This window comes from Oryctolagus cuniculus, chromosome 21, assembly GCF_051225735.1.
Source record: "Oryctolagus cuniculus isolate XC-2025 breed Fujian yellow rabbit chromosome 21, ASM5122573v1, whole genome shotgun sequence".
Taxonomy (NCBI): Eukaryota; Metazoa; Chordata; class Mammalia; order Lagomorpha; family Leporidae; genus Oryctolagus; species Oryctolagus cuniculus.
Genome location: NC_142887.1, coordinates 20,651,671 through 20,664,246, shown reverse-complemented (window position 1 = coordinate 20,664,246; position 12,576 = coordinate 20,651,671). Strand labels below are relative to the sequence as shown.

Sequence of the window (12,576 nt, the reverse complement as noted above, 5' to 3'; positions counted from 1 at the left end):
TTGCAGCCATCTGGGGCGTGAACCAGCGGATGGATGATATCTGTTTCTCTCTGTAACTCTTTCAAATAAATAAATCTTTAAAAAGAAAATCACTTATTACATCAGTGACCAATATGGAGAAAAAGCTCCATGAATACAGTAACACCACAAGTCATGGTGCAATCTATTCCCACAGTATTACATAAAACTTTAAGAAGTGTGCTACCCTTTCCACAAAGGCCAATTTAGGCCTTGGTATTCTGTCATGGACTGGTTTTTATACTTATGAAAGAAAAAGATAAAACAGGGGGCTGGAATTGGGGTGCAGTGGGTTAAGTCACCACTTGACAGTGGCACCCGTATCAGAGTGCAGGTTCGAGTTCTAGCTGCTCTGCCTCACACTGCCACATATCATTACTAATGTGCCTGGGAGAGCAGCAGCAGATAGCCCCAGCTCTTGGATCCCTGCCCCTCATGTGGGAGACCTGGGTGGAGTTCCTGGCTCCTGGCTTCAGCCTGGCCCAGCCCTGGCTGTTAAGGGCATTTGAGGAGTGACGGCTGCAGACAGAAGATATCTACTTTCTATCACTCTGCCTTTCAAATAAATAAATGCTTAAAAATGAATTAAAAATCAGGTCAGCCTTTATGTTCCAGCCAGTAGGTGTCTACGACCTGGAAATATTCAGTTAGGATCCAAGACATACACATCAACAAACCCCAGCACAATAAAGCCAACTTTCCAGGGCTGAGCATTTCCCACAACCTCATGTGTCCTGCACCCTGAGCACCTGGCACTCCTCCAGCAGCAGGCCTCTTCTACAGTCACCCAAGGCTGTTAGTACCTTTTTTTAAAAAAAAGATTTATTTAATTGAAAGGCAGAGGTACAGAGAGACAGAGGCAGAGAGAGATCTATCCATCTGCTGCCTTAGTCCCCAAAAGGCTACAAAAGCCAGAGCCAGGCCAATCCAAAGCCAGGAGCCAAGGGCTTCTTCTAGTTCTCCCACACGAGTGTAGAAGTCCGAAGACTTGGATCATCTTCCACTGCATTTCCAGGCCATAGCAGAGAGCTGGATCAGAAGTGGAGCAGCTAGGTCTCGAACTGGTAACCATATGGGATGCCAGCATTATAGGCTACAGCTTTACCCACTGAGCCACAGCACTAGCCCTGGCTGTTGGTACTTTTATTCCTAGGGCCTATAATTGCTCTTGTCTCAATACATTAGAAGCTCATAATCAGAAAAGCTAGTATGTGAAAATACAATCGTCAAATAAGATTATGCATCCAACGATCTGTTCAGTTCCTTCATTAGTACTTCACTTCTCATTTAAACAAAGAGCATCACAGTTGTTCAGTCTTTGAGAACCAGGTTCTAGCAGCTGGTGCTGTGGTGCAGCATGTTAAAGCCCTGGCCTGCAATGTCAGCATCCCATGTAGGCACCAGTTCATGTCTCAGCTGCTCCACTTCTGATCCAGCTCCCCACTAATGTGCCTGGGAAAGCAGCAGAGAATGGCCCAAGTCCTTGGGCCCCTGCACCCATGTGGGAGACCCAAAAGAAGCTCCTGGCTCCAGATCGGCTCAGCTCCAGCCATTGCAGCCACTTGGGGAGTGAACCTGAACCAGCATATGGAAGACCTCTCTAACTCCTTTAAATAAATACATCTTTAAAAAAAAAAAAAAAAATCAGGTTCTAGTCTGAAATCCCTGGCTTCACTTCAGGTTTCTAATTCAAAAAGTGACAGATAAATTACAGGGATCATCAAGTTTTTTTTTATTTTAAATATTCTGATCTTGGACATTGTGTTAAAAATGCCTGACCCAGAACTAAGTCTTGAGCATAAAAAGCATTCTGTCAGAGAGAGCTGTCTGAAATTATAGTGGCTCTTAAGTGTTTAATTTCCAAATGCTTTAATATATTCGCCACATTAAAAGGAAAAAAGCTAACAGTCTTTTGGAACAAGCTCTCAATCTGGCTCTCACTGCTATATGGACATCACCAGTTTGGAATATCCCCTTCCTACTATTTTTCTAGAGTTATCCTTGGTATCTGTGAGGGACTGGTTCCAGGGCCCCTGCAGATATCAAAGCCAATATGTACCCACATTCTTCCATATACATTTATATATATATATAAAATTTTAAAGATTGAGTTATTTACTTAAAAGGCTGAGTAACAAAGAGGCAGGGAGAGAGCTTCCATCCACTGGTTCACTCCCCAAATGGCCAGAACAGCTGAGACCTGTTAGGGTCAAAACCAGGAGCCTGAAACTACAGTTGGGTTTGCAGCTAAAGTATTTGGGCCACCCTCTGCTACTTTCCCAGATTATCAGGGAGCTGGATAGGACGCAGAACAGCTGGGACTTGAACCAGTGCTCTGATATGGAAAATGCCCATTGCACGACACCAACCCTTTCACATACTTTCAATCATCCCTAGATTACTTATAATATATATTACAACATAAATGCTAAGTAAATAGCTGTTATACTGTGCTGTTTAGGGAATAAGGACAAGAGAAAAGCCTATACATGTTCAGTATGGATACAATTATTTTCCACAAATATTTTCAATCCATACGTGGTTGACTCATGGACACAGACCCTGTGGATACAGTGAACCAGCTGTACATGACATACACAAACAAAACAAAATGCTTGGCTTTGTTATAGCTTTTTTAAAACTCACAGATGGTATGTCTATTCTTGTTCTATAGTCTTTTTACCTTCTCATTCATGAAAACTACTGCTTTCTTCAATAGGTGTATAGTATTTCATAGTAAAAATGCTCTAAGTTAGCCATTTCCCTAGTATCTTTCAGTTAAGTAGGCTGTTTCCTCTTTTTATTTTTGCTCTTACAAACAATTCTACAGTAGAGACACACACAGATACTCAGCATATAAGGAATACCTCAGAAAACAGAGATGAACCAGCTGGTTCACAGGAAAGAATCCAGGTGTAACTATCCTGCGTAACAAGCTGCCTTGAAGCTTTTAGAAGGGGATCTAAGCAGTCAGGACCGCCGAGGAGAAAAGTGAATCAAATGGAAGAACCTGATACACCTCAGGACCACCCAAAGTCAGGTTATGTGCCTATAGGTCACACCACACCAACTAGGTGTAAATTCAAAACACCTGGGCTTTGCTTAAGGCCTAACCAGTGGCTGAACGCACAAAATCCCAACTCTATTTACCTGCATGGGAACCTGGACTTCTGCTAAGAGGAGAAAGGGAGAGGGCCTCCTGGCCCTCTGTGCTGGTGGGACCCGAAGCAGAATCGGAGGAACAGGCATAGGAATTGAAGGCAGGAAACTGCTGTAGATTCTCTAGGGGAATGTAGACTTCTGGGTCTGCAAAAGAAAGACAACACTAAGTAGGCCTCAAGAATTTTCCAAAAGCTGAAGACAGCCAACATGCACACCTCCCCACTAAGGCTCTGTAGGATGCAGACAGCAGCTTTCAAACCCAAATTTGTAATTGTCTGTTTTAATATTAAAGCCTTGTTCTAACTCTTCATACTGAAACTGGATGATTAACGTATTACACTGTTCCTCCTACCTGAATATTTCTATAATAAAAAAAAATTTAAAGAAGAAAATCCTGTTCCTGAAACATCAGTTTTCTTAAAGTTAAGGACATGTGCCAAACATCCTTATGCTGTGACCCAGCTATATACTTATGCTACTTTGAGAAGAATTTCTATGTCTATCATACAATAAGGAATTTAGTAAACGAGTCTTTTCCCATTCCTTCAACTTAAGACTTAATTCTGTTTTCTAGTGAATAACTAGCCCTCATGTGACACTAATCCCATGGATTCTGTGACGCTTATATTGGAGAAGTAGATTAAAAGTCACTGTGCCTGCTGGTACAAAAGAGCATGGATAGTATTTCTTCATTTGTCATGAAGTATCTACTACATCAGAGCCTCCTGGCAAATTTCGTATGAAGAGATGTCCCCAAGAGTCACAAGTGAGGTCCGTGATTCAGGGAGCACAGCATTCTCAGCAGGCCTCCAATTCCCTTTCTTGGAACAGGTTTCAACAGGTTTTACTCCTATATGCCATACACTTCAACTCAAATGAGTTCATTCAATTCTAAAGCCTACAAAGAAAGTACTCTCATCATTCACATTTAAAAGTTGAAGAAAACAAATGGCAGAGCTGAGACATGAACCCAAGTAGCCTGGCTTCTGGTCCGGTCTAGAGCCTCCAAACGATGATGCACAGCAGTCAAGTTAAAGATGACAGTTCCTGGGGGCTGGCGCTGTGGCGCAGCAGGTTAACACCCTGGCCTGAAGCACCGGCATCCCATATGGGCACTGGTTCAAGACCCGGCTGCTCCACTTCCAATCCAGCTCTCTGCTATGGCCTCAGAAAGCAGTAGAAGATGGCCCAAGGACTCCCACGTGGGAGACCCGGAAGAAGATCCTAGCTCCGGATCGGCGTAGCTCCAGCCATTGCAGCCATCTGGGGAGTGAACCAGTAGATGGAAGAAGACCTCTCTGTCTCTACCTCTCTCTGTAACTCTTTCAAATAGATTAAAAAAAAAAAAAAAGACCGTTCCTGAACTTACACTTGCCCTGTTTCTTGTTCTCCTCCATTTCAATTCTGCGTTCGCGGCGCCGTTCCTCACGAGCTTTCTTCTGGCGCTGCCGCTTCCTCTTCTCGATGTCATCTGCAGGTTGATCAGATTGTGAGGAGACACCCAGGCAACCAGTGCATTCACCTTTCTCAGTTGACAAATAGCTAAGCCCAGCTGGACTAGAGGAACAGGTGGAGTGTTTCAGGAGGCACCGAGACTCAGGATACAGCTCCTGAAGGTTTCCAGCCACCAAGGGCTGCGGAACCCCCACTCGAAGGAGAAGCAGAGCAAAGGCCTGCTCACCTGAGAATATCTCTAGCGTTTCCTTTGAGACCACAGGAGGCTGCAGAGCCAGTTCACAGATGCTGAACTCACAGGTGAGTGGCAAATGAGAGAGATATCTGTGACGCTGTCGAACATCCTACAGTAGGAAAGAGACCAATACTCAAAGACTGATCCAGTGTTTCTAATTTACTAGGTCCACAACTGTAGTGGACGGAATAGGGTGGATAAGAGCATTTGTTGAGGCAGACGCTGTGGCACAGTGGGTTAAGCTGCTACTTGCAATGTTTGCATCCCACATCAGAGTACCAGATTGAGTCCAAGTACTCCACTTTAGGTCCAGCTTCCTGCTAATGTGCTTGGGAGGCAGCAGATGGCCCAGCCTCTGCTATTGCAGGCATGTGGGAGGTGAACCAGCAGATGCAATCTCTTTCTCTCCCTCTCACTCCACCTTTCAATAAAAAAATCTCTAAAAACGAAACAAAAACCAAACCACTACCCTCCTGCATATGGAGTATTTGTTGGCAAAAATCTGGGAATCTAACAGAACTAATGGTGACTAGGAAGTAGGATGAAGCAGATGTCTCTGCTGAATGGAACTTGGCCTGAAACAAGAACGAAGCCCACCGATTTTTCTTTTCTATTCTTGTTCCATGTTATGTAGCATTCAAAAAATCTGATTTGGAAGTTGGTGACAAAATGTGCCCACATCACCAGCAAAGAGACTTGAAAATACAAACACTGAGACCATCACACCGTTGTTTTTAGTCTAAAACTCAGGCTCGCTAACTACGTCCTCAGCTAACGGCACACCCCAGTGTCGTCCTCAAGGAAGACCTTACCTCAGACATGGAGTACCCAGCGATCTCCACCACAGTTGCTGAGATCTTCTCTGGGCTCTGCTCCAGGCTGCCGTACTCCCGCACGAGGCAGCGCACATTCACAGGGTGCAGGAACATATGCTGTCCATCTTCCGCTGAAGACAAGGGGCTCTGTCACACGACAACCTTAGCTAGCCCTCAGGATCAGCCCCTCCGCAAGTATCCAGAGCTAGACTTGCCTCTCCTTTCCCATGCCAAAAAGCACAGTGATCCAATCCTCCAGTGGGGATCTAGGAGACACCTCCTCTGCTTAGAGCCCGCAAATCTTTAAAGACCTCTGAGGCAACCTAGCCCTTTTCCTCCAGGGCCCTTACCTTGGTAAAAGTAGTAACAAGGAGAGCTGCTGAGGTGTGTGATGCCTGGCTTGATGATGGGTTCCTGCTGGCTGGACTCAATGCAAATGGTCCCCTCCCCAAGATTGTCATCTGCTAATTCCGAGTGATCACAGGCCCCTGACAATCCTTCAGGCTCTGGTTCAGACACTGTTTCCTCTTCCTCTACCACAGGGAGAGCAAGACGGGACGGACAGTCCAGCGAACACACTTCAGTGGTTTCTTCATCAAAGGCAGACAGATACTCTAGCACACCCTGTTAGAACAAACTCTAGATCAACAGGAAGTCTAAGATTATGTCCAGCTATCAAGAAGTTATGTGGGGCAGGTGTCTGGCACAGCTTATAAAACTCACTTGGGACACCCACAGCCTCTGCTGGAGAGGCTGGGTTTAAGGCCCAGCTCCACTCCTCACTAGCTTCCTGATAATGTGCACCCTGGAACGCAATGGGTGGTAGCTCAAGTACTTAAGTCCCTGCCACCTACATGGGAGATCTGGACTGAATTCTGAGGTCCTGGCTTCACCCTGGCACAACCATGGTGGTTGCAAGCGTTTGGGGAATAAACAAACAAATGGAAAATTTCAGCCTCTTTCAAATAAAATGAAAAACTAAATTTTTGGTAATGTGGTGAAGGTCGGCATAAAGCAAAGCTCCTAGGGCAGGCATTTGGCCTAGTGGTTAAGCTGCTGGATGGGACACCCACACTCCTTATCAGAGTGCTTCTGTTCAAGTTATGGGTCAAGTAATTGGGTCCAGCCACCCACGTGGAAGACCACGATTGAGTACCAGGCTCCTGGTTTCACCTTGACCTAGCCCCAGCTGTTGTGGGCATTTGGAGAGTGAAACAGTAGATGGGAGTTCTATCTTTGTTTTTCTCTCTGCCTCTCAATTTTTTAAAAGCGCCAAGTTCCCTGGATATTTCTGTTAGCTGTCCCCTTCACTGATTTGACACTCTCGCAGAAAGACTAAGCACACAGGGAGCATAGTCCCTCTTCTCCTGGGACGTTCGGATTTCACAGTGGTGTCAACCAGCTCAACAGCATCACTCAAGGAATGGTAGCCAGGTATTAAGAGGGACACACTAACCTTCCTAGGTTGATAAACAGACTCCTTCGCCAAGGGAGCCATCAGCACCAGTTGTTCCAGAGCAGCCACGACACCAGTGACCTCCTCTCTGCCTTCAGCCAATCCTGACAGAGCCTCTTCCCGAGTCTAAGGCCACAGAGAGAAGAGCAGAGAAAGCTGTTTCCAGAAGCATACTTGTGTGAAGGGCAAAGGCTTAAAAAGACTTCAACAGGAGCAGAGGTTAAAAGGCAACAAGACCCAATGGGAAAGGTTTAGTCAGGCACTTATAATGTATAATCTTTGAAGGAATTAGGAAACAAAAATGATTTTGTACCCAAAAAGAACTGTATTCTGCTGAGAACCTCTGACAGACTACACTACTTACAAAAGTCCTGAAATACAAGAACACAGAATTAGTCTCCTACTTTTTATAAACTATGCTCAGAGGAAGCCCAGAAAAGAACTGGGTAACTAACCCCACCTTAACCAGGACAGCTCTAATTTTAGATACCTTTCTTCTATCATGTAAACAGAAAATGTTCCAATGTAAAAAGAAAATTTTAAAAAACTAGGGGATGGGGCCCTACTATGCTGCGCTAAGCCTCCACCTGCAGCGGCAACATACCATGTTGCTCCTCTTCCAATCCAGCTCCCTGCCATGGCCTAGGAAAGCAGTGGAAGATGGCCCAAGTACCTGGGCCCTGCACCCATGTGGGAGACCCAGAAGAAGCTCCTGGCTTTGGATCTGCACAGCTCCAGTCGTTACAGCCATTTGGGGAGTGACCCAGTGCATGGAAGGCCTTTCTCTGTCTTTCCGGTCTATAACTCTACCTCTCAAAAAAGTTACGAGAAAAAAAATAGTGGCCAGCATTGTGGTGCAGATTAAGCTGCCATCTGCAGTGCTGGTTCATTTTTTTGTCTGCTCTACTTCCAACCTAGCTCCCTGCTGATGTGCCGAGGAAAGTAGTGGTGGATGGCCCAAGTGCTTGGGCCTCTGAACCTACATGGGAGACCCAGAAGAAGCTCCAGGCTCCTGGCTTCTACCTGGATCAGCCCTGGCCATTGCAGCCATTTGGGGAGTGAACCAAGGGATATAAGATCTCTGTCTCTCCCTCTAACTCTAATGGGGGGCCAGGAGGGAGGGAGGCAGGGAGGGGAAAAAAGAAAATATACAGGACACTGCCCAAGGCAGACTTGGAAGTCAGAGATAAGAATTCAAGTAGCAGCTTCACAATTCATTAGCTGTGTCCTGAAGCAAACTGCCTAACCATAATTCCATTTCTCTACCTGTAAAATTAGAGTTACATCTGCCACACCAGGATCTGAAGCATAAGTAAGATAAATGAGGGAGGGGCCAGTGCTGTGGCATAGCAGGTAAAACTGCCACTTGCAGTGCCAGCATCCCATATGGGCATCAGTTCAAGTCCTGGCTGCTCCATTTCTAATCCAGCTCTCTGCTATGGCCTGGGAGAGTGGTCGAGGGTGGCCCAACTCCTTGAGCCCCTGCACTTGTGCGGGAAGACCTGGAGGAAGCTGCTGGCTTTGAATAGCACAGCTCCAGCCACTGCAGACAATTGGGGAGTGAACCAGAGGACAGAAGACCTCTCTCTGCCTCTCTTTCTCTGTGTAACTCTTTCAAATACATAAATAAATCTTAAAAAAAAAAAAAAAAAAAAAAAAAAAAGATAAATGAAGGAGCAGTCACGCAGTCACATGCTAATCACTGAATACACGAGAAGGTTTACTGCTGTCCACATCAGTGGTACTCAATGTGTGGATTAAGGATTAGCAATAGCAGAATCACCCTGGAATCCACTGTAACATAAATTACTGGGGCCGGCACTGTGGCACAGCAATTAAAGCTGCTACCTGCAGTGCTGGCATTCCATATGGACGCCGGTTCGAGTCCCAGCTGCTCCATTTATGACCCAGCTCTCTGCTATGGCCTAGGAAAACAGTAGAAGATGGCCCAAGTCCTTGGGCCCTTGCACCGCATGGGAGACCTGAAAGAAGCTCCTGGCTTCTGGCTCCAGATCGGCCCAGCTCCAGCCATTGTGGCCAATTAGAGAGTGAACCAGCAGAGGGAAGACCTCTCTTTGTGTAACTCTTTGAAATAAATCTTTAAAAAAAAAAAAAAAACACACTGAGCTTACTGAGCCTAGACCAGACCTACTAAAAATAATCTTTCACGGTGAAGCCTAACATCCATTAATTCTGACAATACAAGTTTAAGTAAACTTGTTGTAGGGGGAAGGTGTTTGACCCAACAGTTAGGTCACTTCTTGGAACACTGATATCCCATATCAGAGCACCTGGGTTAGAATAGAATCCCTGCTAGCTTCCAATTTCAGCTTCCTGCCAATACCCAAGTAGTTGGGTCCCTGACACCCACATGGGAGACTCAGACCAAGTTAGTGACTCCTGGCTTTGGCCTGGCCCAACCCTGGTGGTTGCAGTCATTCAGCGACTGAATGAGCAGATGGGAAATCTCCTGTCTCTCTGCCTTTCAAATGAAAACAGAAAAAATCGGGGTGCCGGATTCTTTCCTGGTTGCCCCTCTTCCAGGCCAGCTCTCTGCTGTGGCCCGGGAAGGCAGTGGAGGATGGCCCAAGTGCTTGGGCCCTGCACCCCATGGGAGACCAGGAGAAGCACCTGGCTCCTGCCTTCGGATCAGCGCGGTGCGCCGGCCGCAGCGCGCCAGCCATGGCAGCCATTGGAGGGTGAACCAACGGCAAAAGGAAGACCTTTCTCTCTCACTGTCCATTCTGTCAAAAAAAAAAAAAAAAAAGAAAGAAAGAAAGAAAGAAAACAGAAAAATTGTTTGGAGGACACAGGACCTATGGAAGTCTCTATTTGGGTAATTTTTGCTGCCCAACAAAGTTGCTCAAATAAAACACTTCTAAAAACAAATTTAAGTGTTATGCCAGAAAAGAAGGAAAAATCTACTTTGCTTAACTAAGGACGGCTAATCTAAGAAACTCCATTATCACAGTTAAACAACTTGATTTATTCGTTTTAGATCTACAAAGAGCTTTTGAAAAGCCTCTAGATCAGCTCTTCTTTCCCATAAACAAACAAATCTGACAGAACAAATTGGCAATTTAGCCATTCCTGTTTCTGGGTAGGCTTATCCCAGCCATCCACCCACTCACCCCCGCCTGGTGACAGAGTGGCAAAGATTAGCATCTCTAGCGTTAACTTTCCACGGCAGCCTCTCACCTTGAGCTCCTGGATAGCTGCCTCGATGAAGCAGGACTCGGGAGTGTGCTTCTCTTCTGCCAGCTGCTGCTCCAGTGCTACTTTCTCTTCTAGAACTACCCGCTGCAGCACCTGCTCCTTGGAGGCAAGCAGCAACTTGGAGTACTGGCTGTGCTGTTCATCTACAACAAAAAGCCAGCAAGATCAAAAACGTGACACTCCAGGATTGGGGCTAAGTAGCAACTCTCATCACAGCCATTTTCTGAGATGAAGATGGGATAATTCAGCATAATTTCCAATAATTTAACAGTGATCTTAAAATAAGATTCATAACTCGAATCCTATAATGCAAAAAATCTAAGAACTCCAGAGATGCAGTTAAAATTTAATCGCGCCGGCGCCGTGGCTCAATAGGCTAATCCTCCACCTTGCGGCGCCGGCACACCGGGTTCTAGTCCCTGTTGGGGCGCCAGATTCTGTCCCGGTTGCCCCTCTTCCAGGCCAGCTCTCTGCTATGGCCAGGGAGTGCAGTGGAGGATGGCCCAGGTGCTTGGGCCCTGCACCCCATGGGAGACCAGGAAAAGCACCTGGATCCTGGCTCCTGCCATCAGATCAGCGCGGTGCGCCGGCTGCAGCGGCGGCCATTGGAGGGTGAACCAACGGCAAAGGAAGACCTTTCTCTGTCTCTCTCTCTCACTGTCCACTCTGCCTGTCAAAAATTAAAAAAAAAAAAAAAATTTTAATCGCATGACTATTATAGTACTGTATGTAACATCAGAGAAGCTCAAACCAACCAGTAAAGCCAATACAGAAATGATTACATGATGGTGCATTAATTAAGCAGATTTGTATGAACACTTAAAAATGGCTATCTTGGGGCTGGCGGTGTGGCACAGCAGACTAATGCCCTGGCCTGAAGCACCAGCATCCCATATGCGCACTGGTTCAAGATCCAGCTGCTCCACTTCTGATCCAGCTCTCTGCTAAGGCCTGGGTAACCAGTAAAACATAGCCCAAGTCCTTGGGCCCCTGCACCTGCCTGGGAGACCCAGAAGAAGCTCCTGGCTTCAGATTGGAGCAGCTCCGGCTGTTGCAGCCAACATGGGGGTGAACCATTGGATGGAAGACCTCTCTCTCTCTGCCTCTCCTTGCTCTGAGTAACTCTTTCAAATAAAATAAATAAATCTTTCCAAAAAAGTGGCTTTCTGGCCAGCACCGTGGCTCACTAGGCTAATCCTCCACCTGTGGCACGGGCACCCCGGGTTCTAGTCCCGGTCAGGGCGCCGGATTCTGTCCTGGTTGCTCCTCTTCCAGTCCAGCTCTCTGTGTAGCCTGGGAAGGCAGTGGAGGATAGCCCAAGTGCTTGGGCCCTGCACCCGCATGGGAGACCAGGAAGAAGCTCCTGGCTTCGTATCGGCACAGTGCGCCGGCCGCAGCAGCCATTTGGAGGGTGAACCAACGGAAGGAAGACCTTTCTAACTGTCAAAAAAAAAAAAAAAAAGTGGCTTTCTAATAAGGGGCAATTCATGATATGGAGAGATACATACATTCTAAATGATATGTAGAGATACATACATTCTAAATGCTGGACTAGAAAAACCCCATTGCAATGCACACATGGGTAAAAGTTTGTAGTTAATATTTCAGGCACCTCTGAATAAAAGGATCAGATGATTTAATCATTTGCTTCCCTCTCATAATTTTGTAATTTTTAGCAGTCTGAAATAATGTTATCTTGAGACCCCTTTAAATGACCTGATTTTTTTGTTTGTTTGTTTGTTTTTTAAAGATTTATTTGAAAGTCAGAGTTACACAGAGAAGAGATGCAGAGAGAGAGGTCTTCCATCCGCTGGTTCACTCCACATTTGGCCACAATGGCTGGAGCTGTGCCAATCCGAAGCCAGGAGCCTCTTCTGGGTCTCCCACGCAGGTGCAGGGGCCCAAGAACTTGGGCCATCTTCTACTGTTTTCTCAGGCCAAAGCAGAGAGCTGGATTGAAGCAGAGCAACCGAGTCTCGAACCGGCGTCCATATGGGATGCTGACACTTCAGTCCAGGGCATTAACCCACTGCGCCACAGCACCAGCACCCTTCCCAGGCACATATTAGCAGGAAGCTGGATCAGAAGCAGAGCAGAGCTGGCACTGTGGCATAGCGGGTAAAGCCACTGCCTACAGTGCTGGCATCCCATAGAGGTGCCAGTTCGAGTCCCATTTGCTCCACTTCTGATCCAGCTGCTATGGCCTAGGAAAGCAGTAG

At 46.4% G+C, this 12,576-nt stretch overlaps 1 protein-coding gene across 5 annotated transcripts in view; it reads right to left on the bottom strand.

Annotated features, from left to right (window-relative positions):
* RNF10 (ring finger protein 10) overlaps positions 1–12,576 on the bottom strand; it is a 41,444-nt gene that overhangs the window by 5,566 nt on the left and 23,302 nt on the right. For 3 of the 5 annotated variants that reach the window (XR_011385226.2, XM_070066003.2, XM_070066004.2), the window contains exons 7-13: positions 10,340–10,500; positions 7,142–7,267; positions 6,036–6,309; positions 5,683–5,816; positions 4,862–4,979; positions 4,550–4,651; positions 3,169–3,324 (exon numbers count right to left, since the gene is read on the bottom strand). Coding sequence is in view for 4 of the 5 variants with exons in the window: in XM_070066003.2 (XP_069922104.1) it covers positions 3,169–3,324; positions 4,550–4,651; positions 4,862–4,979; positions 5,683–5,816; positions 6,036–6,309; positions 7,142–7,267; positions 10,340–10,500 (1,071 nt within the window). In the remaining variant the exon portion in view is untranslated. The remainder of the gene's footprint in view (positions 1–3,168; positions 3,325–4,549; positions 4,652–4,861; positions 4,980–5,682; positions 5,817–6,035; positions 6,310–7,141; positions 7,268–10,339; positions 10,501–12,576) is intronic. The other 2 variants (XM_070066005.2, XM_070066006.2) reach the window with 1 other exon arrangement.